At 34.8% G+C, this 25,500-nt stretch overlaps 1 protein-coding gene across 2 annotated transcripts in view; it reads left to right on the top strand.

Moving 5' to 3' along the window:
- The window catches only part of LOC148939129 (pyruvate kinase-like), a 122,699-nt gene extending 104,962 nt beyond the window's left edge, over nt 1–17,737 (top strand). For both annotated transcript variants that reach the window (XM_089107003.1, XM_089107002.1), the window contains exons 6-10: nt 4,570–4,751; nt 6,961–7,206; nt 8,623–8,845; nt 11,611–11,767; nt 17,531–17,737. In XM_089107003.1, coding sequence (XP_088963129.1) covers nt 4,570–4,751; nt 6,961–7,206; nt 8,623–8,845; nt 11,611–11,767; nt 17,531–17,588 — 866 coding nt within the window. In that variant the 3' untranslated portion in view covers nt 17,589–17,737. The remainder of the gene's footprint in view (nt 1–4,569; nt 4,752–6,960; nt 7,207–8,622; nt 8,846–11,610; nt 11,768–17,530) is intronic.
- Nucleotides 17,738–25,500: the final 7,763 nt, after the last annotated feature.

Here is a 25,500-nt window from a genome sequence, read left to right as displayed (position 1 = left end):
AAGAAATTTACGGGGAGGGGGGATTTTCAGTGAGGATGGAACTGTCTGGAGGGATCTTGATGGGTGGGGGGGTGTACTTTACGTTCGAATTTCCACAGAGGAGTTTCCAGTGAGGGGGGAAGGGGTATATTTCATAGAAACTGAGTCAGATTTATCTGCATTATTTGAAAAACGAACAGAAATTAAATTAAAAAAAACAAGTTTTTTTTAACTGAAAGTAAGGAGCAACATTAAAACTCAAAACGAACAGAAATTATTCCCAATATGAAGGGTTGCCCCACCATAATTTTAATGTAGCTCTTTACGCTAAAGTTTGACTGTTTGTTCCAATTTTTAAGAACAGCTACTGAAAAACAGGGGCCGTTTAATTAGAACAGGAAGGTTTTTTAAAAGTGCTAACAGCTTTAGCGTAAGGAGCGAGGTATTGAGGAGGGGGCAATCCTTCATATACGAATTAATACCCTGAAGACATCTTGTTGTATACGGGTGAAATATCCTTCATACTGACCATAGGCCCATTTATTGTTTTTGGATTTATGTCTTTGTTTTGTCATGGCTGGCCAGTTTGGCTTTAGATCTTTTGTTCCGGAAATCGTTTTTATACAAATCTAGTTTTTTAAGCGATCTATCCAGGGTCCTCCAACGGGACGGGGGAAAGGCTAAATAAAATATTATGTTATAATTCTTTCTGTGTCATTTCTTTTAAGGGCGATCCCGTTGTCCCAACCTTAACTGCGAAATCTCTTTCTCAGATGCTATTAATGAGTCAAAAAGGGCAATTACTATTAGGCGAAGATTCCGCTGAGCCTTGACGAGGACAAACTAGGTTATTTCTTGACTATATTTGTTGGATTAAGGAATATAACAAGAATATTGAGATTCAAATTATTAGATATTATTATATAATTTGTCGTAATATATATCATTATTATATAATTATTAAGTTATAGAACATCAAAACTAAAGATTTATAGATATACAAACATCAGCAATTAATCAATGATTAACGCTGGCAATGGAAGCAATCTGGCCCATCCGAAAGTACCGGCTAAAAGTGAACTTAACAATTAGCAAATGCTAATGGTTACAAATCGCCTTGTGAAACCGAGAATTTCGTGATCGCACTTTTTAGAATTCCGAGAAAAACTTTTTGTGGAGGATAACTCATGGTAGATAGAAAAACGAATGAAACGGAAATTTAAAGTCACTAGTCAGGGAGACCTGTTGGTAGAATTTTGGTCCTGTTGGATAAGATTTACTAGGTCAAAAGGTCGAACAAAAAACGGATACGACATTTCAGCCCACTCATTTTTGCTGCTAAAGTAGTTATGACAAAAGTGCAGACAGCGCTTGGGTTCCTTTTCTACTTTGTTACAAAATCTTTCATCGAGGTATTCTCAGGAAAAGGAAAGCCTTATTTTAGAGCCCAAACGTGTCGTTTCTACCTTTTTGTACTACTTTGGTCGTTTAAACTGAATTTATTGCAAAGTGATTATAATACAACTTCAGAAATTTCGACTACTTGGTAAGAAAAGCAAGGTAGTTTATTGGGTCTTTACTGAATGCCTTTCCCTTTTCTCAGAGTTTTTTTATGAAGGAGGGGGGTTGCAACTTCTTCTTCTGGGCATGCTCTCTGTACTGCAGGGAGTGGGTGGTTGTTGTCTTAATTTATGCTTGCAAAAACAGTTGTAGTACTCTACATTTAGAGGAGACATAAACCTGCAGGATGATTGACATCTTTGATTTTTTCAATACGAATAACAGGTTTGAAATCCAACAGCTTTGGAACAAAAATAAACTAAACCACTTTTGTGGAAGAAGTGTTTTTCGTGGAAGAAGCCTTAAGTTTATCCTACATATCAGTGTGACTCTTTTCGAGTAGCCTTGTTTATACTGAAGTTGTTTAACTTTGGAAAATGGAACATTAGCGTATTAATAAATTTTGGAGGCCTGCTGAAAATCCAGCACTTTGTTCATTTGATGAACAAACTTTGTTCACTTGATGTCGTAACTGACCAGAGGTTAATCATCTAGTCAGTTGCGACAATTTTAGCTTTCACAAAAAGGAAAAACATGCACTTACGATAAAGTTGAATTTTTGATTTACTCAGCCGGGAGGCATCGTACAACAAAACGAACTTTGTAATTAGATAGCTCGTAAAAAAATTACTCTGGTAGGGTTCGTAACTCAATTTTGACTAGGGGTGTCAGTTACTCTTGCTTTCACAAGGCGAAATGCTAAAGGTGTTTTTTTTTCTCTTGTCCCAACTTTTATACTTTATTCTTCAACCCCATTTGCCTTAGTGCCTGTAATAGTTTATTAAAGAATATTGTACATGAATCAAACCCGAGTGAGTTCCGAGGGTTGCTGGAAGACCATTGTTTTAGGGTTTATGAAAAGGATGGATGATGAGTTACTGGCTATTTTGTTAAATTCATCAAATTGTTATATTTTTTGGATTGATGCTGGAAGGTACCGTATGGTTTTTTTATTTGATTTTTCGTCTTTGTTTCCTCTTTGTTTTGGGTGGTGATGGTTGTCACCTTTCATAAGTTGATTTATATTTAGGCCTGGTGGGGTCATTGTTGACGCCAATTATATTTAGGCCTGGTGGGGTGGATCAGTTTTTGCCAATTGTATATTTTATTTATTTTTTTTTGGTCGTGGTTTTATTGGTTTTTTAGTTTTAGCTTGTTTTTTTTTATCTTGTCTCTTATGTTTCTTTTGTGCTGAAGACACCTTGTATAGATACAGGCGAAATATCCGCGTTGTTTTACATTTGCCGTTTCTTTTCTCTCCACTGGCCGCAGTCTCGTTTGTTGTTGTTTTTTCTCACTGAGATTTTTCTCTTTGTTGGTTTTTTGTGATTGTTTACCTAAACAAGCTTTGCTTCAGGTTTTTGTTATGTTTATTGTTGATCAATAAACCATTTCTTCTTTTAATAAAAAATCGTAATTTTGTGCTGTGACGTTAATATTTTTTCTTTGTCTGTTTTCCTTAACTTAATGTAAATGTTCTTTTTGTTGTGCTCTTACACAAGGGCTTCCTTTAGTATTTTCATTGGATGTGAATGTTTTGTCTCAAAGTACGAAGGGACTATTGAGTATTTAAAATAGATGATCCTATTCATTGCAATTAAATAAAATAATATGGATTTACCATCCCTAACTAAAAAATAAATATAGATTTACCACATTTCTGTTTTCTGTCTTCTGCTTCATTTTTATTTATATTTTCTTTTTGCATTTTCTTTTGCAGTGAATTTCGAGTGACTATATGTTTTAGTTAAAATCAATGATGCATTTAAGGGAGTAGCACCTCAAAGCCTATGTTACACCCTTAGTCAAAGAGTTTGCCTAACTTAAAAGAGTAGCAACTGGCGCTAATATCGCAAAGAAAAAATCCATTAATGCCATCTAGTGTTTGGCGACACCTGGCATTTTTTCAAGGTTTACGATCGTTTTTCTGCCAGGAACTAATATCAGGCAGTTACTACTGGAATAATTTTACCAAATACACAAAATAAATTACTTGTTCTTATTATTACACTGAAAAAATGCCGTGTGTCGCCAAATGCTAGATGGCGTTTCGGGTTTATCGATACTAGTGGCAGTTCCCACACTTATAAGTTACCTATACTCGTTGTTCCATGTTGTAAGGCAGCAAGGATGAAATACAAGGTCAGTAGGAAAAAAGAAAAACTTCATAAAAAGGCAGGAAATTCTTGAGATAACGCGAATTCTGGGCCTTTGAATTAGTGCTACTATTTCATATAATGTTCTATGTAAAATGGTCTCTTTAATTTCAGGAGAAAAGGGGGATAGGCACAATTTCTCTAAAGTTTCGACCTTATATGGATTTTTCCCAACCACAAAATAAGGGCTATTAGGTCAATTTCTCATCCCTCATCTCGTATGATGTCCAGGAAATTAACACTCATTAAAATGCCCTTGACATCCGGCATATTATATCTGATCTACCTATTCTATTTCTTCAAATTCCAAAATTAGGATTAACTAATTTTTGTTTTCACATGCTGACCAATGGTCTGCGTTGCGCAGGTACCGATCTCCCTATTCAATATCTTCGGCCGGGAATGCAATGCGTGCTTGGGGGGCAAATCATGTGACGCCTCCTGTGTTTTTCCCCCAGATTTCTCCAGGTACCCATTTAGAGCTGACTCGACTCTGGCACCTCTAAGCAGTCACACCATTGACCCACGTTCCAAACCAAATACCCAGTGACACCAGGACTCGAACCCGTGACTATTCGATTGATCCTACTTATTACGCTTTCAGCATAAGCCGTGAAAGTGGGATCCTATTTTTCACAAAAATTTAAAAAAATGCCAAATTTTCTTTGGTAGCTGAAACGTTTAAATGTTGAAAAACTAGGCAAATCGCTGAGGTTAAAAAAAATTACCAAAAATACTATCACAACAGATAATGAAATCATTATTTTAAATCAATTTGTTTAAAACTCCGTCTATGGTTAATATGTTTTTAATATTTTTGTTTACACTTATGAGAACTACATGTTTTGTATTAATTTGTTTTTTACAATTTCAGGAGAAAAGGGCAAGAATATTTTTGTCATTTCCAAGATCGAAAACCAGCAGGGCATGGAGAACTTAGATGAAATCATTGCGGAATCTGATGGTATTATGGTTGCACGTGGGGACCTTGGCATTGAGATTCCTCCAGAAAAAGTATTCGTCGCCCAAAAAGCAATGATTGCACGTTGCAACACTGTACGTATGCTGTGAAATGCAATTCTGTAATTTTAACCTCCCATTCAAAGTTTTTGATTTTCAACTCGTAATATTTAGTTTTTAGTTGATTTCACATCTTACTCTTTGTTTTTAGTTATTCATTTTGTTCCTTTTACTTTCCTTTTTTTCCAAATAGTTCCTTAGTCCATAAAACCGCGAATATTTGTCCATAAAACCATAAAACCGCGAATATCCTCTCAATATTTGGTTTACTTTGGAATATAATAAGAAAAAACTACCATCTCTAACTTTTAGCAGCACTTGTGTTCCAAAGAAGATTTGCTGCAGTACGTTTGTTAATAGGAGGTGCAAATCTGTTCACTCTAAACAGTTTTTTAGCTGTTGAGTCGACTCCCTACTTGAGTTGCCTGTAGTTTCAATTTAAGAAGTTTGCTTTGTATTAATAAGAATGTACAGAGCAACAATTAAATGGAATGCAAAACACTTTAGAACACTTAGGATAGCGAAAATTGCGTGTGATTGTTTGAATTGGTTAAGTGAAAACATAGAAATCCTCATATGCGGATCCTCCAGGGGCGGATCCAGGATTTTTTTTTTGGGGGGGGGGGGCAAAAAAGGTTGATACCATATATTTGCGTTAGGAGCAAGTTTAATTAATGCAAACTTGCGTTAATTTGGTAAATTACACTACTTTAAGCTACGTTAGGGGGGGGGGGGCCCCCTCGCCCCCCTCTGGATCCACCACTGTTCCTTTCAGAGTGTGGTTGTCTTTATGAATTAACATTTTGTTAATAACTTTTAAAGACGAAAAGTGTTGTTAGGTTTAACTAATTAGTTTTGTTTTCTATTTTTGCGGTGGAACGTGACAACACCTGACATAAACTTGGTACTGCTCATCATATTTTGAAACAGCTGAAAAATGGGGGTTTTGAGGTATGAATAGATCTAAGATGGGCCGAGAAGACAAAAAAAGTTTTATTTTAATGTCCTTGGTGCTTCAATACTTCTTTGAAAAGGTCCATCGCTAACTAACGATAAATTTTCTTTCTAAATTTCTTCAGTATTCAATTTTGGATGTTATTCTTTCATTTATATTTTTTTTTGTGGCCTTTGTGGCCATACCCTTCGCCCCTTCTTCCTCATCTTTGTACTTTGATATTTTGGCTGCTTTATGGAGAAAAACACCATGGAGAAAATGGTCTAAATTCATCTAGACGAGACAGCTGTACCCGTCTTTACTGTTTATAGCCTCTATTTTTTCAGTTTTTTTTTGTTTTTTTTTGTCAAAATTTTTGGACATTTAATTTTTCATTTTTGGACATCTTTTTTAAAATGCTTAGAAACAGTGCAGAAGGATGTGGGGCCAATTATGCAACACTAGGATTGGCAAATATGTTGAACAGTTAACCGCGGCAACCCGCAGTGCCACAAAAAACAAAACGTGAAGAAACAATCTTGAAAAGAACTAGATTAATATAAATACTATTAAAGCATGCAAAATAATAATGCTGACAAATACTAATAAAAGATACACTTAAGATTCTGAAAGTTTTTTTAATCTAAGAATTTTTTTTGAAGCATTTAAATTTATAATTTGAAATATCAAGGAGGTTGGGGGGTCAAATCTGATTTTAATCATATTTTATTCGCAAATTCAAGTAAAATTATTCCTGCAACATGATTAAAGGAGGGAAGGAGTAGGTTTAATCCTTATTAATTGCCTTATTAAGCAGAAATTTTGATTATTAGTTTAGAATATAAATATTGACCTAGTCAAAGTAGGAAATGGAAACTTCAGCCATATCTTCCAGTACAGTATTTCTTATCTGGTTTTTGTTTCATAGAGGTATGTCTCTTTACGGTTTTGTATAAAATTCAAAAGTTTCTTGATCTCAAAGCTTTCATAACTTTCTTTTGTCAGTGTTGTCACCAATTGACATTTTGCAAATTGTGACAACTTTGCTGTGAGATTTTTCTCGCTTTTTTTAATATTAGCCTTGGTTTTGGGATGTGTTCATCTTTGTCAAAATTGTTTTGCGGAATTCTTTTATTTTTTATCCGGGTCTTGAAAAAATGGGAGAAAGGGGGATTATCCCCGGGGCTCAGTGTTGGCCCTCTACGGCCTGGGCTTACCCCGTATCGCAATTTTCTAGATATTTCTTGCTTTAAATAACTTTTTTTTTTATCTTAATATTCATTTTACATCTGATTTTCTGTCCCTATTCAGGCTGGAAAGCCAGTTATTTGTGCCACTCAAATGCTTGAATCCATGGTGAAGAAACCTCGTCCTACTCGTGCTGAGGGCTCCGATGTGGCCAATGCCATCCTTGATGGAGCCGATTGTGTCATGCTTTCTGGCGAAACTGCCAAAGGTGACTATCCTCTTGAATGTGTCAGAACCATGGCCAATATTTGCAGAGAAGCTGAAGCAGTTATGTGGCATAGACAGGTGTTCAGTGACCTAACTGCATTGGTAAGTCCTTCTTTCTGCCATTTAGTAGCAGCCTCTTTTTATTCCCAATTTCGAGATACGAGATTCATATTCTAGAAAGGGAGGATTTAAATGAAGAATCCGATTGACAGCCCCCGAATGTTGTCCGGAATTTATATAATTTATATGAAATTATAAATTTTTAACTTAGTACCTTTTGATGTTCTACTAGGGGGGCTAGAGGGCAGTGGTTCGATGTCTCCTCTCTCTTTGTAATGATTTAAAAATTTGGAGTAATTTTATTTCAAAGTTTGGTTTTGAGTATCGAAATAGTTTATTTTTATTAGTCGACAAGGTAAGCTCCTTAAAGTAATAATAACCATTGCAAGTGAATAATATATAACTTAGAAAATATATGTATACATATCTTCACAAAGGAGGACCCCTCCTCCCAGAGCTTTGTCTGTCTAAATGATGACAGCGGTAAAAATAATAAAAATCTTTCATTGAACCCTTTCTAGGGACTTTCGTCCTCAAGTAAAAAAGAAATGTTTTCCAGTGAAAGTAAAAAGTAAAGATTAAAAACTAACAGAAACTATTCTTTAATGAGTTCCGTACAACTGCACGTTGTACGTTAAGATATCTTTCTTTTAAATTGGGATTAATTTTAAATTAAAAAAATTACAAAATTTGCTTTGTAAATTAAGTTTCATATTCCCTGTGTTAATGTTGGTATGATTCTAATCATACCAAATCTGTCTAAATGATGACAGCGGTAAGCATAATAAAAATCTTTCATTGAACTCTTTCTATGGACTTTCGTCCTCAAGTAAAAAAAAATGTTTTCAAGTGAAAGTTTAGAGCTACATTAAGATTAAAAACTAACAGAAACTATTCTTAAATGAGTTCCGTACAACTGGACGTTGTACGTTGAGATATTATTCTTTTAAATTGGGTTTAATTTTAATTCAAAAATTACAAAATTCTAAATTAAATTACAAAATTTGCTTTGTAAATTAAGTTTCATATTCCCTGTGCAAATTTGGTATGATTCTAATCATACCAAATTGATTCTAATTAAGTTTCTATGCATCTGCCGAATTACTTTTTTGAAATTTGGTACACTTGGGTTTTAGATTGAAAATGGTTGAAAATCGTTGAAAGAAAAGAAGAAAAAACTGTACCAAGTTCAGTGGGAACAAATACCTTAAGTTTATTTTCTAATTAGCTTAAGAAATTGTTTAATTTAAGTTAATTTAGTTAGCTTAATCAAATAATTACTTAATAAATCAGATTAAATTATTTAATTATTGGTTAATTATTCGTGGTTAAATTAGATTAAATTATATAAGTTAATTAGTTGACTTAATTAAGTTAAATACTTAAGTAAGCTAATTTAGTTTAAGTTAAGTTTTAAATCAATTTAAGTTTAATTTTTAAGTTAATTTTCTTTTTTAGGTGAGACGCCCAACAGAGACCACCCAAACTATCGCAATCGCTGCCGTCGAAGCTGCCTATAACTCCTTGGCAAAAGCGATAATAGTACTTACAACTACTGGCACCTCTGCCCATATGATTACTAGATATAGGCCAGTCTGCCCTGTTATTACAGTTACAAGAAGCGCTCAGGTCGCTCGCCAAAGTCATTTATGGAGAGGCATCCTACCAATTCATTATTCTGGTAAGGGTCTTTAATCTCATTCCCATATACTAGTGACCTCTCCTTTTGCTAGCCTTTACTTTGGCAACATTCCAAAAAAAAACTATGTTTCAAGCTAGTTTTAGGCCTGTTTCCTCCATCCCGATTGTCACTAATAATTTGTGAAAACATTTTAATCATGCAGTAAATTTGATAATAGGGTCTTAAAAAAAAAAAAGATGGCTATTAAAATCTGTAAATCCTCTCTAATGGAAAATCTGGTTATTATAGTTATTATGGTGACAAGATCTGCTTAATCTTTTATTCTGTTCTTCTATTGCGAACTTGCGTGGCATTATGAGACATTGCGTGGCGGGGCTTAGTGGTAAAATGTATTGTAAGATATGGTTAGTATTCTATCTTTCTACTGGTTAATTTTCTTCAAAACTATTCATCTTCTACAAAATTGCATGAATTTATACCGGCTCAGGCTGACATTCTGTTGACCTTACTTGTTGCTAAGATCACCATGTCAAAAATCTTACCTTCTGCTTGGCATCATTAAGAAAAACCTAAAGTTTTTGCAACAATTTATTATTTCAGTCTAAGGCCTGTTTTCGACATCACGATTGTTACCAACAATATTTGTTTTAACTCATGGAAACTGAATTAATTGTTACTAACAAATATTTATCACTGACAGTGTCGCAACAACGTAATAATTAATCACTAAATGTAACTTCAAAACAAATTTTGTTGTGCAGCACAAACCTGTAAAATGCAAAACTCCTCCATAGCTATTTCTGTATTGAAAAAGCTGGTGGCTAATCCATTCCCGGTCTTACCTTACCTAACGTTTTCAATTTGCGTTTTAGTGTTATGATAAAGTTAACATATCAATACGTCAATGAAATAAATATATTAACGTAGTTACCGTAGTAGAACTAAAGTTAACGTATAATATTATACCTTATGCTGATTACTTCCCAGTCTTACCTTACCTAACGTTTTCAACTTAGGTTTTGCCGTTCTAATACAGTTAACATATTAATGCGCCTATGAAATAAATGTATTAACGCATTTACCGTAATAAAACTAAAGTTACCGCATAGTAATAACTTATACTTATCATTTCCCAGTCTTACCTTACGTTTTAACGTTATAATAAAGTTAAAATATTAATACGTTAAAAAAATGATTGTATTTACGTAGTTGCCGTATTAAAACTGAAGTTAATGTATATAGTTTTGATCTGATCACCTCCTAGTCCTATCCTAGCAAACGTTTTCAACTTGCGTTTTGACGTTTTAGTGGAGTTAACATTTTAATAGATTAATGTTTTACCCCAATTACCGTAATGAAAGTAAAGTTGATTTATAAACTTATAGCTTGCACTATAACGTAATTCTGTGTTGAAAACTCAAAGTTATTCGAATTAAGTTTGATTTAAAATAATTTTGTTTGTTAAAACATTAAGTATATTTGTGTAATTATTTTTTTTTTTAGTGAGTAATTTTTAAAGTAATTTTTGTTTGTTTTGCCCTTTGTTGTAGCCCTTTGGGCCTTTCATGGGGAGATTTTTTAATTTTATTTATTTTTGTATGTGTTTTAAATTTCTATTTAAAATGTGTGTTTATGTGTGTGTTTTGAATAAAGAATCTTGAAGTTTTTCGACAATAATTCTTTGATTTCATAATTATTATTTTTTTAATTCAATTAAAATAACATTTTAGAATAGTTCTAGCTAAATTTATTAGTTTGGTTTGGTTAAATTTTTATTTGATTTATTAAAAAATTTAATAAAATTTATAATTCTATCAAAATTTAATATAATTCTTTAAGTTCTTATCTCTTGTGGTTTATCGTCTCTAGTGTATTACTATTCAAATACCTTGAGTAGTTCTAAGGGTTTCATTTTTTACAGCCTAGAGTACGTTCGAGCTATGACAAAAAGCTAATAATATTCATAAAATATTAAATTTTTTAAAATATTTAAATGTTTAAAATAAATAAAAAAAGCTCAATTTTTTGTTCCAGATGAGAGCAAATTAACTGCTGGAATGATGAAAAACTAACTTTGTATATAATTTTGCATAAAATTTTTGTGAATACGGTTAACTAGTATCTTTAGTGTATTAACTTCTGCAAAATCATCATCAAATTTGGAAAAACGGTGGCTAATGACCAATCTAAGAAGAATAACTAAATATTAAGGCATTAACACTCATATTTTTTATATTCTGCTAATTGCTCATTGAAATTACTCATATATTAACAACTATTATAATGTGTATTAAGACATTAGTTAATAAACCGCTTGGGGTTTGAAAATAATTCGTATTAAATTAGAAGTAAAAACATATCAATTTAAAATTTCCACCGAAAACGTGCTCCTAGTAATTTCGTAAAGCAATAGCTCTGACATGTGATCTAATTTTCAAATATGTATTCCAATATTTCACCATATATTTCCAAGTGCAATATACTATTATATTTTTAATGTAATAATCAGTGTGTTATTTAATGTAATAAATGATGAATATAATAGTTGATATTTTGTAATAATTAATTCCATAATTAATTAATTTTCTTCTAATTTAGAATAATGTCTCCAATATGGAATTCTAATTTGATACTCAGGAATATTAAAATACATTTTTATCTTAGTTATGAGAATGGCTATCAAATTCCATACGTTTTCCTAATTTTTAAATTTCCGAATAATGCCACTCCAGGGTTCTGAATGTATAGTTTTTTTTTTTTTTTTTTTTTAGAATATAGGTTATTTGGGTCCTATTCTTTTCTAGCTGAACGCGATGCTGATTGGATGAAAGACATCGATTCTAGGGTTCAATTTGCCATCCAATTCGCTAAACTTCGTGGCTTTGTCAAAGTAGGTGACCCAATCGTCATTGTTACTGGGTGGCGTAAGGGAGCTGGATCTACTAACACTGTTAGGATTATGTAAGTTGGACTATTAATTCTATTGAATCTAAGATAGTTTAATTATATTAAACATTATATTAATTACTGGAATTGTGTAGTTAGGATTATTAAAGATGTATGGGATCGCCAGAGCCTTAATGTTTGAATTTTTACGTGTGGAAAGCGCTGTCAGATTTAACTAATTATTTTTGCTTATATATTTTCGTGGCTCAACGTGGCAACACTGACATATGACACCAAACAGATTAGGGAGGTGTAGCTTTTTTTTGTAGGTTTTAGTGTCTTTGGAAACCAGAATATTGTTAATGTCTGAATTTTTATTGACGAAAAGCGTTGTCAAATTAAACTAATTAATTTGCTGATGTATTTTCAGCGTCTAAAGTGGCAACACCGACGAAAATGGGATATTATCAAAATAACTTACTAATTTTTGAATAAAACTTAAAGAATAAATTAGACAACCGTGGTTTTCAGGTATGAATAGACCTAAGATGGACCCAGGGGGCAAAATGTCCCAGGAGGTCTATTTGGAGGTACTTGGTACTTCAAAGACTTAAGGGACATATTTTGTTGCATTAGATTAGATGCATTAATTGTATTAGAAGCGCTTTTCGTAGTCTTGACAGGGAGTTTAATAGTCCATGTTTGCGGGGAATCCCGCCTAATCTGGTGGAACTCGTCGTTTTTCGTGCGACTTTTCGCGAGCCCCTCTCCCCTTCATTCGCACGTTCCTGGTGTTACGGTGTACTCATTTTCCAGAGTTAGCAAATGTGAAATTTGGTGATATAGAAATTACTTATTCAGGAAAGATGGTATATATAGACAGGGAGTAGGGGTTGTGATGGGTAAGGAAGTTTCTAAGTCTTACTTAGGTTGGAGAGGTATAACTAATAGAATTCTACATACTCACTTTATGACCAAAAAGTGTAATGTATCAGTTATGGTAATTAGTTTGATAAATTAGATTTTGAAATATGGTCGCTGTGAAGTTAGAGGTAAATAAATGTTTGGGAAAAATTGGAAGCACAGGGTTAGTATAGGGAGAGTTTAATTAAATCCCTTTATAAGAAAGGTAATAAGGGTGAATGTAATAATTATAGTGGCATATGCTTCATTTCTCTAGGAAGCAAATCTTTAAATGACAGTATTATAAATATAGCAATCAATCATTAACAAAGTAGCTGTAATTGACGAAAGGTGTAGCTGTCATATGAAATTTTCTGAGTTATATTTTCTCTATTACCAATAATATATAAGTGACAATGTCTTTAACGACGGGAAGTTATTGTTAACTTTTCATAAAATATAGGTTACACATACAAATTTTGATACAGATATCAAATAAGGACTGGTTTTATTATGGATTGGCTAGCAGTGTAGTGCCTTCTTCCCGCTTTCAAAAATATTGTATTTTGTTTGTTCTGTCGATTCTGTTTCTCCTACCATCATCGTTTTTGACAGAGCTTCGAAGTCGCCAATTAGGGGGGGGGGGATTTTGAAAAGCATGCTTTTTGGAATTGTCATTGAAAAAAATCAAACCAAGCAAAATTGCCCGTCCAAAGCATTTGAATTATATATATTTGGTATCATCATTTAAATAGAAATTGAAAAAATAAATCTTTACCCCCCGCCTCTACATTTTTGTCAATTGATGGCCCAGCAGAACTTGTTGTAATTAATGTTACTTCTCTATGGCATTTAATAAGGAATTGCAATTACTGAATTTTATCCCAAAGCGCTTATTGCGTCTTGCTACAATTATTGTTGTCTAATTATATTCAATAAGCTGGAATTCCGTCCTTTTATAATTACAAAGTTCTGTTAGAACTTCATTCAATAGAGCACAATAATTGCGCTTATTTAACAAGTCATTTCAGTATTTGAGAAAAAGCGACGTAAAAGCGCCACAGTTTTGATGCACAAAAATGTGTACTTTTATGTATTCCTAGTCTTCCAGTGGAAGGGGGAGGAGGTGGCCACCCTTCGTCTTTTGTTGGGGATGTCCTACATTACCCCTATTATTAGGTTTTTTTTTACATAAAAACGGCTGGTTTTAATTTCGCTTTTCCAAAGGTAAAAGCACATATAAACAGTCTATAGCACAGGAATGGCAATGGGAGACCACGGAATCAAATGGGGAGGAAAAAGTCTCCTGGACTTAGATTATGCTGATGATTTAAACATCCTAGATGAAAGTGTGAGCAAAATGAATGAACTTTTAGAGGTTTTGCGAGTTCAGGGAATAGGTTTGAAAATTAATGTTAAGAAGACTAAGTCACTAAGTCTAGGAATAAGTGAAGATGAAAAGGTGACGTTGGGTAAAGAAAAGATTGATAAGGTGGGCAGCTTCACTTACCTTGGTAGTATTATTAGTAAAGATGGTGGGATCAGTGAGGATGTTGAAAGTAGAATAACCAAGGCTCAGGGTGTTTTTTCACAGTTAAAAATAGTATGGAAGAATAGGGAGATAAGTCTGCAAACCAAGATTAGAATAGTAGAAGCTACAGTGATGACAGTGGTCAAGAAAGGTTGAGGTGGCTAGGGTACGTTGTGCGGATGAAGAATAACAGATTGCCGAAAATTGTCCTTTTCGGCCAACCGTCTATAGCTAAACGGAAAGCAGGTCGTCCTTGTCTGGGGTTGGAGGACGTCATAAAGAAAGATTTAAAGGAAATGGAAACTTTCTGGGAGGGTGTAAAAAGGGAGGCTTTGAATTGATTGGGATGGAGGAGGAGCGTGCGTAGCTGTGTCGGCCTCAGGCGGCTTGGTGCTGCGGTGAGTTGTTAGTAGTAGTAGCAGTAAACAGTCTTGGCTCAACTGTTGAGGCTACTATAGCACTTGTTTTCTCAGCGTTGAAAGAAAAGCCGTGAAAATTGTACAGGCTCCTTGCTCGAGTTGTAGATCAGTTTCATAAGATAACCCTTTGGGGAGACTGCAACATTTCTTTCGCTCTAAGTGTCTACTCATTGGTCCTACACCCTACTATGGAGAAAACGAAGAAAAAACGTAAAGAAGAGAGAAACGAGGATAAGCCAGTGCAAACGCAGATTACAATGCAAATATTTCGGTCAAGACCTCCGCTTGACTCAGTGCAAAATATTAAAAAGAAAAATTACTGATAAAAATACAAAGATAATATAAAAAACCAAACCTTAAAACAAACACAAAACTAATATGGACGATCAAGCGGAGGTGTTGACCGAAATATTTGCATTGTAATCCACGTTTTTTTCACTGGCTGTTATTATCCTCGTTTCTCTTCTTTACGGTTTTTATCGTTTTGTCATGATTAGCCAGTGTGGTCTCAGAATTTATTTCCTACTATGGAGGTTTTTCTCAATCTCTGAGTGTGAGAAGGTTCGGTTTATATTCTTCCACTTTTGCAAATATCTTATCCAGCTGCCGCTTTGGATTCGTAACTGGTACATATCCAGTAAATATGTTTTTTTTTTATATATTTTTTTTTCAAAAATGGAGCAGCTTGTGGTCAGATTCCGTAAGCGCCGCGAGGGCATCGTCAACTTTCCGCTTAACCGTGTAGTTAAAGTATGATATTTACGGTGCTGGGGTGTTACTTTTCTTGGGATTCGGGAGCTTTTTTTTGCTATTAGTGCCTTTCTTTCTTTTTGATACTCCTTCTAGTGCATTCATGTTTTGTACAGTGCGTTGAAATATATTATTAATATTTTTATACACCACATTATTTTCCTTTTGGGCTGGTTGATACCTTGAAATAGAAATAATATGCAAAGCTGAATTGCTTTTTATTGTGTATAAGTGTATGTAACACCCAGCCAGTCACTAATTGGAAAACAATCATGTGACAACCGGTAGCCTTCCTGAAGCGACTATTTTGCTGTTGCACAATCAGAGTCAGTTGGTTTATGTTGTCACATAGCTATAAGGTATATGATATGATGATATGATATGACTTCTAAGTCGTTTTCTGCGTGGCCTGGAAGAAAATTTTCTGCAAGTCCAGTGCGCGTATCATAAAATAGGCCTCCAGTTTAACGGTGATAAATCTACTGTGTTGTTGTTTAATTCGAAAGAAAGTGAGCACGCGCCAGTTGGTGTATTTTAGGGGGCGCTGCTAGCGCTATTACAGCTGCTTTTGCACCACTCTAGTTTAGCTTGTTCGTGTGGAGTTTTCGGCACTGATATGAACTAATGCTCAAGTTTGGACATTCGTTACTCGCATGTGAGAAGCACCATTCGTTACTACCACCTCCTTGTACAAAATGTTTAAATGCTCGAAGCAAAATTAAGCTTGAACCCCCAAGGTGCCGTACTAATCGTTTCGTGAACTCTTTCGTCCCTTTTTTTGTTAGTTCATTTAATCATTCGTAATTTTTTTTTTTACCAATACCAATGTTGTAAAACATTAGCGTTATTTAGTTGCGGGCCTAGGCCAAAACTATGAAAGATCTTTATTAAAAAATAAATCTATCGATTAGGTAATGTCGAAGTTGAGCCAGTTAATTCTATTTTGGATCTGGATCTTCCCTTCGGGAGTTCAATTACTGAAACCCTTTGCCTCCGTATGGTTCACAAACGTGTGTCGAACATCTATAGCCGTATTGCTGCAAATAAGCAGACATTTGATCACTAGATTCAATCACAACTTTATAACGCTATGGTGTTCCCTCATTTGCTATATTTGGGCCCGTGCTGACGAATTTTTACTCTGAGTGATAGGCATAATCTTCGAGCTACATATTATAGGTTTGCAAAGTTTTTTCTGCTGGTGCCCCCGTGGACGAGCAATCAGTAAATGTCTAGGAGGTTTAATATAGTTGACCCAGAGGATGCTATAAGAGCGCAAATCCGGCGTTTTAATTTGCGTATTTGCGGCCACCCGTGGGCTGAATTGCTACGACAGTAATGGACTGTCAAGTTTTGTCTTGTTGACTTTGTATGGCTTTTTATATTTTGTGCTATTTATTTTGAAGTGGTGTTTTCTTTTGTTTTCTTGTTGTTTTGCTCAATCTGCCTTTGTTTTTGATGGGTTAATAAATTATTTATAATATATACATATATATATATATATATATATATATATATATATATATGATATGATCTATTAACGCTAAAAGTCCTACTGGGCCATGGTTAATACACAATACACTTCAAAAATAATAAATGAAAACATCCTTATTATAAACAAAAAAAAATTAAGAAAAACATTATTTTTTAAAAATTCTAAGCATTTTTTAGGATGTATCTTCGAAATCTACACATAAGGGTTTCTATATGTGTGACTAGGGGCATATCACTTCTTTTTTACTGGGGGGGGGGGTCATAATTTTTGGGATTCTGCCAGGCTTGGCCTTCGAAGGCATTTATCTTATTTTTTTTCTTAAGTGTCGTTATAGACCAGCCTTTCTAATAGTTAACTACCCTCCACAGATTAAAATAATGGTTATGAACCTGCTCATGGTATTTTATATGATTGATAGTCAAGGTTCGACCTTTGAAGGTGTTCCAATTTATTTTGTTTTCCTCAAGTTTCGTTGTAGAGAGTTGTTTATACTCAGTAATTAATTATCTTTTTTTATATAGACCAGGCTTTCTAATGTTGAAATACCCTCCCCAGATTAAATATTTGGCATGAGCCTGCATACAACGTTTTATATGATGGACAGTCAAGGCTTGACCCTGGAAGGTTTTTTTTCCCTAAATCTCGTTGTAAAGAGCTAGTCAAGCTTGGTAATTAATTATTTGCTTTCGACATAAACTGGCCTTTTTAATGATTGACTAATGTTTTCCTTTCCATTATAGAATGGCCGAAGAGCAAGACGGAGCCCAATTTGATATCAAGCCATTTTCTGGAAAATAAACAGAAGAAAAGATGAAGATTTTTTAAGCTTTGTTTAGGGTGACAAACTCCCTAGTTTATATGTTATAATTATAAATGTTATTACTAGTACTTAAGATCTTGAAGAGATCTCTATTTGTGATGGTAGATCAATATAAATGTCCTATTTATTTGAAAATCATTTTTGTTTTTCCGCTTAAACCTAGGGTTATAGATTAGTCAAAAGTTAGCATAAGGGAGCGTTTGTGTTGTATATTGTGGCACAGTCGTTCAAAGGGGGGAAGGAGTCAACCGGGGCAGTTTCTTCGGGCGCCTTGGCTCGGAGGGGCGCCACTGCTGGATGGTTGCCCACTTTGATCAAATATAGACGCGTGTATAACTTTGATTCGGCTTTTTTTGCTAACATTTGAGTCGGAAGGGGGAGGGGGGGGGTGTAATTAATTTTCCGAAGGCACCACCAATCCTCGGAACAGTTCTGCTTGTGGTATAGTTTTGTTAGTCTAGACGTACTTCAGCGATCGTGGCGAGTGAAAATTAAGCTACTCTCATTGTACGTACGTAACTTTCTATGCTAAGTGGACAAGTTAAGGTACGTTAAACATAACCTATAATGTTTTTTTGTTTTTTTTAGAAGTAAGGGTTTATTTGGCACATTGAGATATAACACAATGGTTGTGGCGTCAGACGTCTCCCTGAATTTTTTACCCTCCCTTCTTTAGATTTCGATAAAATGCATTTGTTTGTATTTTCATTTCAATATGCCCTTTTTTGGTATTTTTTATTTATCGGAAGAAAAAAAAAATCAAATTGACCTCTCCCTCTAGATTCCAAAAAGTATATCTCCTCCCATCGTTTTTGGGAATTGGCGCCATTGAATATAATTAACATATAATTAACGCCCCTGGTCTTATTTTATCATTAATATAATAATTTTATTTTAATCATCAAAATAATTATATTATTATCAATATTTTATCGTAATTTTTTCTAGAAAATTCCTGAAGGACAAGTAAGGGAAACAAATCAGACAAGAGAGTGTACATTCAAAACATAGCTAGCTGTTACATATAGCCCACAGTTTATATAATATACCAGTAAGTTTACCGCAGATGATTTCTGACTCTTCATTCTCGGTGCGAACAAAAAGCTCCACCCACTTATTTCTGCACTTATTGTCCACTTATTGGTTGAGCCGGCCAAGTGGTTTTGTCAGTACTTGTTCCGTAGGTGATTATTCTTTGTCTACCCGTGAAAAGATCTAATGCCGCTTATGTTTATATCTGCAAAATCGTTGTCTGGAGCACTCGCACCTCGGTCCGGGTTTTTATAATGGGTGAGATAGGGAAAGATCATACTGGATAATTACATAAACTGTGATATAGCCTAACAGTGTTTTTTGAAAAAATTTTCTGTTAGGGCTCTTAAGTGTTAACTATTGGGTGCCTCGGGAAGTCGAAGTTATTTTTGCGTGAATATAAATATGAAACAATAATTCGAAACAAAATTTCACGAGATAAGGGCGTTTTTGAGGATATTAATTAGGATACAACTACTTCATTTTCAAACAATTTTTTCTTTTGTTTCTTGGGATGAATTCTCCACTCGAAAGAAAACTTTTTGGCTCTTTAAGGAAAATCTTGAAAGAACCTGTATATTAGGACTATCATCTTTTTCCTCAATGTCTAAATAAACCCTTATCATCCTGATAACTTTCTAATAACGTTCCTCCAACGTCACAGTAGTTGCAAATATTGATTTGATTTTTTTTTATCAAGCCGCAAAAGCAATTAGATTGCAATAAGGTTTTGAATAAAATATTAAATAATCTTTAAACTAATAATATTAGCATATATAAAAACGTATTTGAAGGGTCAAACATGAAAGAAGACAAGTTTGTGTTTTAGGAACACGAACAAGGGTATGTATTTTACAAAATCGTTGACGTTTTTTTATCTTTTATTCTTGAATTAAAAATTGTGTTTAAAGTCGAGCAACAATTTTCTCTAACAACGTCACCAACAAGGAAACCTTTGTTGGTAAAAATTCGTTGCTCTTGAATTCTCTTTAATTTAAGAAAAATTGGTCAACTGTTTTATTTTCTGGTGTTTTGGAACGCAAATAAAACAAATGATTAATTATTATTAATGATAATTATCTTCTGAAACTACTATAACTAACGACTTACTAAAGCCACCTGGGGTCAACATAGCCACGCACGTTCCTCCTTCACTCCAATCTATTGATAGCCCTCCTCTTTACATCCTCCCCTCATGTCCCTCAAATCCTTCCTAACGAGCTCCTCTCACCCAATTTGGGGCCTGACCCAAATTGCTTTTTGTTTGGTCTTGGACGGGTGGTCGGAACGAACTTTGGTAATCTGTCATCCCCCACGCCCAGAGCGTGTCGAAGCCATCTCATCCCTTCTCTCATTATAACCAGGGCCGGGCAAATTTAAAGCTTTGACGTTCTAGGCCCAATCGTTTTTGCGAGATTTTTGGGGAAGTTCCCAAAAAGTTGGGATAGATGAAGTACCGAATAGAACCCAACTAATGAGCCAAAAGTGATGAAAGAGAGAGGTGATACCAAACTCTGAGTTGCCATTCTGGGGAGACAACAGATAGTTTATAAGTGGCCACGGAATTCCTAAGTTGTTTTATATAGATTGAGCAGCGGCAAAGTGCGCCTGGCACTTCGACGATAAATCACATCGCTCAGATTTCGTTAAGAAAAAATTGACTTATTGATAATTTATTGCGCCCCCTGGTATTGTGTGCTCCTAGGTCTTTTGGTAAATTCAGGCCTGATTATAACCCTAGAAAACCAAAGATCATTTTTCGTGCAGGCTACTGTTTAAAACACGGTCAGTCAGAGCAGTGGCGTTAATAAAAAAAAACGCCCTGATCCTTGGCTATTCTACTTTTAACATCTCCACTGCACCCACCGTCTTAACTAATAATACTACCAAGGTAAGTGAAGCTGTCCACCTGATGAATCTTTTCGTTACTCTATATCACCTTTTCATCTTCACTTATTCCTAGCCTTAGTGACAATCTTCTTGACATTTATTTTCAAGCCTATTCCAGCACCTTGAGTTCGCAAAACCTATAAAAGTTCATTCATTTTGCTCACTATTTCATCTAGGATGCTTAAATCATCAGCATAATCTAAATCCAAGAGAATTTTTCCTTCCTATTTGATTCCGTGGTCTCCCATTGTCTTTCCTGTGTTTCTTAAGACAGAATCCATATAAATGGGGATAGAACGCAACCTTGCTTAACTCCTGAACGCGCCCTATTTTCTGACCAGCGTTGAATATCATTTTGGCGTCATTTCCAAACAGTTTTTTTTTACACTTATTTGATTTGCATCGAACGGTAATGTGTGCAATAAATTCTATGAAAAGATCGTCAGTTATGCCTGTTGGTCCAGGGTTGGAAGTTTCTGCTAGTCACTGGGGAATGTTTGGTGATTGCCAGAATGTTTGGGGATGCCAGAGGTGATTTTTTGAAGCAAATATTTTTAATTACGGGATATTTATTTGGAGAGCTTTAGAGGATTTCACTTAAGGGCTAGACACATCGTCGGTGCTGATTTACAAAAACGGCACTGAATTTCATTATAATCATTAAAAAAAAAAGAAATCCTAAATCTTTCCCTTTTCTTCAGCTGAAAAATCAAAAGAACTAAATAATGATATAATAATTAAATATTTAATAATAAAAGAACTTCATAACGTAATAATGAAAGAATTTAAAATTCAATTAAAATTTTTGGTACTCATTAAGAATCCAGAAAATACGCAAGACACGCTAACCTTAATCTATTCATAAAAGTATTTATGCAATAATAATAACACTTATGCTACCTATAACAATAATAACAAACATAATATTTATGAAAAAAAATCCCTATCCTTAATCTACTCGCAATTTATATATGTAAAACATCTCTTTTCTTATGTCCACGTGAACACATTTTTTTTAATCTTTTAGAATCATCAAATTTCTACTTTTCAATTTTTTTTCTACGCAAATCAAATCCTCTAAAATACGATGAAAACACCTTCAAATCCACTCATTCCTTACATTTACCCGTAAAATGGATAAGATCATCTTCCTTCGCATAAATAGAACTCTGATATGGGTCATTTTTAATTCTATAATTTCCAATGTACCTCCTCCTCCTACCAGTACACAAGACGTTTTGGCAAATCAGAATTATCCATCTTACATCCTCCCGACTTATCCCCTCTTCGAAATGAACTTTTTCCCTCCAGGCCTCCTTAACCTGCCCATACATTCTCGGGAACGCTGAAAATGGCTTCCAATTCTAATACTTTTGAATTTCCTGCTCTGTTAGTCTATCCTTTTCGGTTTTTGCAATTAGTCTCTCTTGATTTCGCAATATGTCTTATATATGTTAACGTGAATATCCGAAATCTGGTTAATGTCGATATTCACCGGTGAATATCCAAAATTCCCTTTTCTCTGCTTGGATTCAATTACCTTTGCGAGTCAGCTTCTTCAGTCTTATACAAGCTATGATAGTAAAAGTTAAAGCTAGGTTAGATTATGTTATATCAAATAAAATTTGGTTGTGTATAACCAGAAATGGGTTAAAACCCTAACCAAATTTAACCTGTCATCATCAAACCTGACATTAACTTAAAAAGTTGACTGGCAACGGTGACTCAACCCAAGGAGAAAAAAAAGAATTTCGGACATTCACCGGTGAATGTCGACATTCACGAATACCGAACATTCAGGGTAACATATATACAAAATCAAGTGTCTGTTGGTCTAGGCATTGTATCGATATTTTCCCCCAAAAGGAACATAAAAATCCATTTTGCCAGAGAAAGTGATAGCATGGTTACGAGGGAGCCAATCATGTTTTAATTTAGTGTCAAAAGTCGTGATTTCCTTTTTCACCACTTTTTATCTCTCTGCTCCCCTTTTCTCTGCTCATCTATTTGTTTGGAGGTCGAAAAATGTATCCTTACAAAGCAGAAATATACCAAGGACGTTATACAAGGAGCACAACACAGCAGCTGTTGGCAATGCCCGTAGTTTACATGTTTTACCTTTTATTTAGTAATTTTTAATTTTTTTATTTATTTTACTTATTATTATTCATTTGATTATTTTGTTTATTTATTATATCTTTCCTATTAATTTTTTTTTTAAGTATTGAACTTTAATCACTAGTAATATGTTTTGCCAATGTAGCAGTTAGCTTTATTTTACTACTACTACGACTAACAACTTACCGCAGCACCAAGCCACCTGAGGCCAACACAGCTACGCATGCTCCTCCTCCATCCCAATATATTCAAAGCTTCCATCCTTAAACCCTCTCGACAAGTTCCCATTTTCCTTAGATATTTCCTTACGACGTCTTCCTACCCCAACCGAGGAAAACTTGCCTCTTGTTAAGCCCTAGACGATTGGCCGAAAAGGACAATCTTCAGTAACCTGTCATCCTTCTTCCACAGAACGTGCCCTAGTTATCTCAACCTTTCTGTTATTATAGCCCTAGAAAGCGGGATTGAACCACACTTTTCGTACAGCTTATTGTTTGAAATACGGTCAGTTGGCCGGGTCCCCAGAACAATCTGTAGGCAATTTCTCTGGAAAACATGTAGCAAATCTTCATCTACATTTCAGAGCGCTCATGCTTCAGAGCCCCTATTGTTCACTGTCATCACTGTAGCTTCCAATATTATACTCTTAGCTTGCAGATTTGTCTTCCTATTCTTCCAAACTTTTTTCAACTGTGAAAAAAACACCCTGAGCCTTGGCTATTCTACTTTTAACATCTTCACTGCTCCCACCGTCTTTACTAATAATACTACCAAGGTAAGTGAAGCTCTTCACTTGATCGATCTTTTTGTTACCCAACGTCACCTTTTCATCTTCACTTACTCCTAGATCTAGCGACTTAAGTCTTCCTAACATTAATTTTTAAGCCTATTTTAGCACCCTGAACTCGTAAAACCTATAAAAGTTCATTCATTTTGCCCACGCTTTCATCTAGAATGCTTAAATCATCTGTATAATCTAAGTCCAGGAGAATATATCCTCCCCATTTGATTCCGGTCTCCCATTACCTTTCCTGTGCTCCTTAAGACAAAGTCCATCAAAATGATCCATATAAAGGAGAATTGAACCCAACCCTGCTTAACTCCTGATTTAATACAAAACCAGCTGCTAACATCATTTCCTACCTTAATCGCAGCAGTGTTATTCTCGTACGGAGCACTAATCACTTTAATGTATTTGTCTGGTATGCCATACAAGAATAAGACCTTCGCTAAAGCTCTTCTATCAACAGGATCGAACGCTTTCTCATAATCTATAAAACTGAGGACCAGGTGTTTGATAACTTCCCAATTGTTAACCTAAGAAAGAAAATTTGGTCGACACATCCGCTACCTTTCCTAAACCCGCACTGTTCTTCTCTCATAACTTGTCTTCAGCATCTCTAAGTCTAAAAAGTATCATATTACTAAGTAATTTGCTACCTTTAGAGACCAGACCCTGCTCCTCGGCCAACCCACACCTGCCAGACCCCCTATCACGCTCAACTCCACCATTGTGCACCATGCTACACCAGAACATGTTCATTCTCTCCAGACCACGCTCAGCCACTCCACGCCATATTGCGTCACGCTCCGTAATAATGTGCCTTATTCTTCCAAGTGTCACCTGGTTTATCTCGTGTTTGAAAATGGACAGGTCTTTGGAATAAAATAGAATAAGAGATTATTTTACATGGAGATAATTATTTTTTTTTATATAGAGAAGCTTCCCCTACCTAATCATGAAAAAGAATTGGGATTTATTAATCTAAATTTCCTATACTTATTTTAAGTGGCTCCTTAACTTTAGAAATTTTTTGAATTACCAAGGACGAAAAAAATACCCCCCCCCCCCAAAAAAAAAACAAAGAAAATTTTTTTAACAATATTTTATTCCAAAACTTAGAGGACTTGACCCCTGGCCTGATCCCCTCCCCCCCCCAAAAAAAAAAGAATATTACCAATATTTTATTCCAAAACTTATGGGAGCTGACCCCAGGCTCTTCTTGGCCCAACCCCCCTCTCCCCAAAAAATAATCATGATATTTTATTCCAAAACTTATGGGAATTGACTCCTGGACCTCTACCAGCGATACTTTATTCTAAAACTTATGGGAGCCAACCTCTGGCCCTCCAGTGCCCGACCCCCCCCCCATCCCCCAATGAAATTATTAACGATATTTTTATTAACGCCATTTATTAGCATTATTTTTAAATAAATATTAAAGTTAATTAATATTTTTGATTAACGATATCTATTAGCGACAATTTTTTTTATGTAGCATAAAATATAACAATAAAATCTGATTGATGAAACTTGTTAACTGGAATGTTAAACAGCCACATGCACAGGGGCGTAGCTCAAGCGTTTTTATTTGGAACGGGCGAGCAAGAGGGGTTCCACGTCCGAAGAGTCAAGGTGCATGGGCTATATAATAGTTTTTCTCCCAATTAGAGGGGAGGGCAACTGCCCCCTCCTTGCCATCCCTCAAATGACGCCACTGCATATACATCTTAAAAAATTAAGAAAGGTCCTGAATTCAAGTTTAAAAAGACCTCTATGTTCAGTTTTGCATTTTTTGGTACTAGCAGGTGCCAAATAAAAAAAAACGAAACGTGGGTGAAATAAGTTAAAAAAAAGAAGTTATAAGTAAGTGACACCAAGCTGCATAGAAAGGTGTAGCTTTCATTTGAAGGTTTACTGGTCTTTGGAATTCAACAGACTGTTAATGTTTCACTTTTTTCAGACGAAAAGTGTTGTCAAGTTTAGCAATTTTTTTATTTGTTTCTACGGTTGTAAGTGGCAACACTGACAACTAACACTAAGTTAAGCTAAAGAAGGTAAATTCTTTT

The sequence above is a fragment of the Artemia sp. Qi Xiang Cuo genome, chromosome 21 (assembly GCF_049724085.1).
Source record: "Artemia sp. Qi Xiang Cuo chromosome 21, ASM4972408v1, whole genome shotgun sequence".
Taxonomy (NCBI): domain Eukaryota; kingdom Metazoa; phylum Arthropoda; class Branchiopoda; order Anostraca; family Artemiidae; genus Artemia; species Artemia sp. Qi Xiang Cuo.
This window is presented reverse-complemented; position numbering and strand designations above follow the sequence as displayed.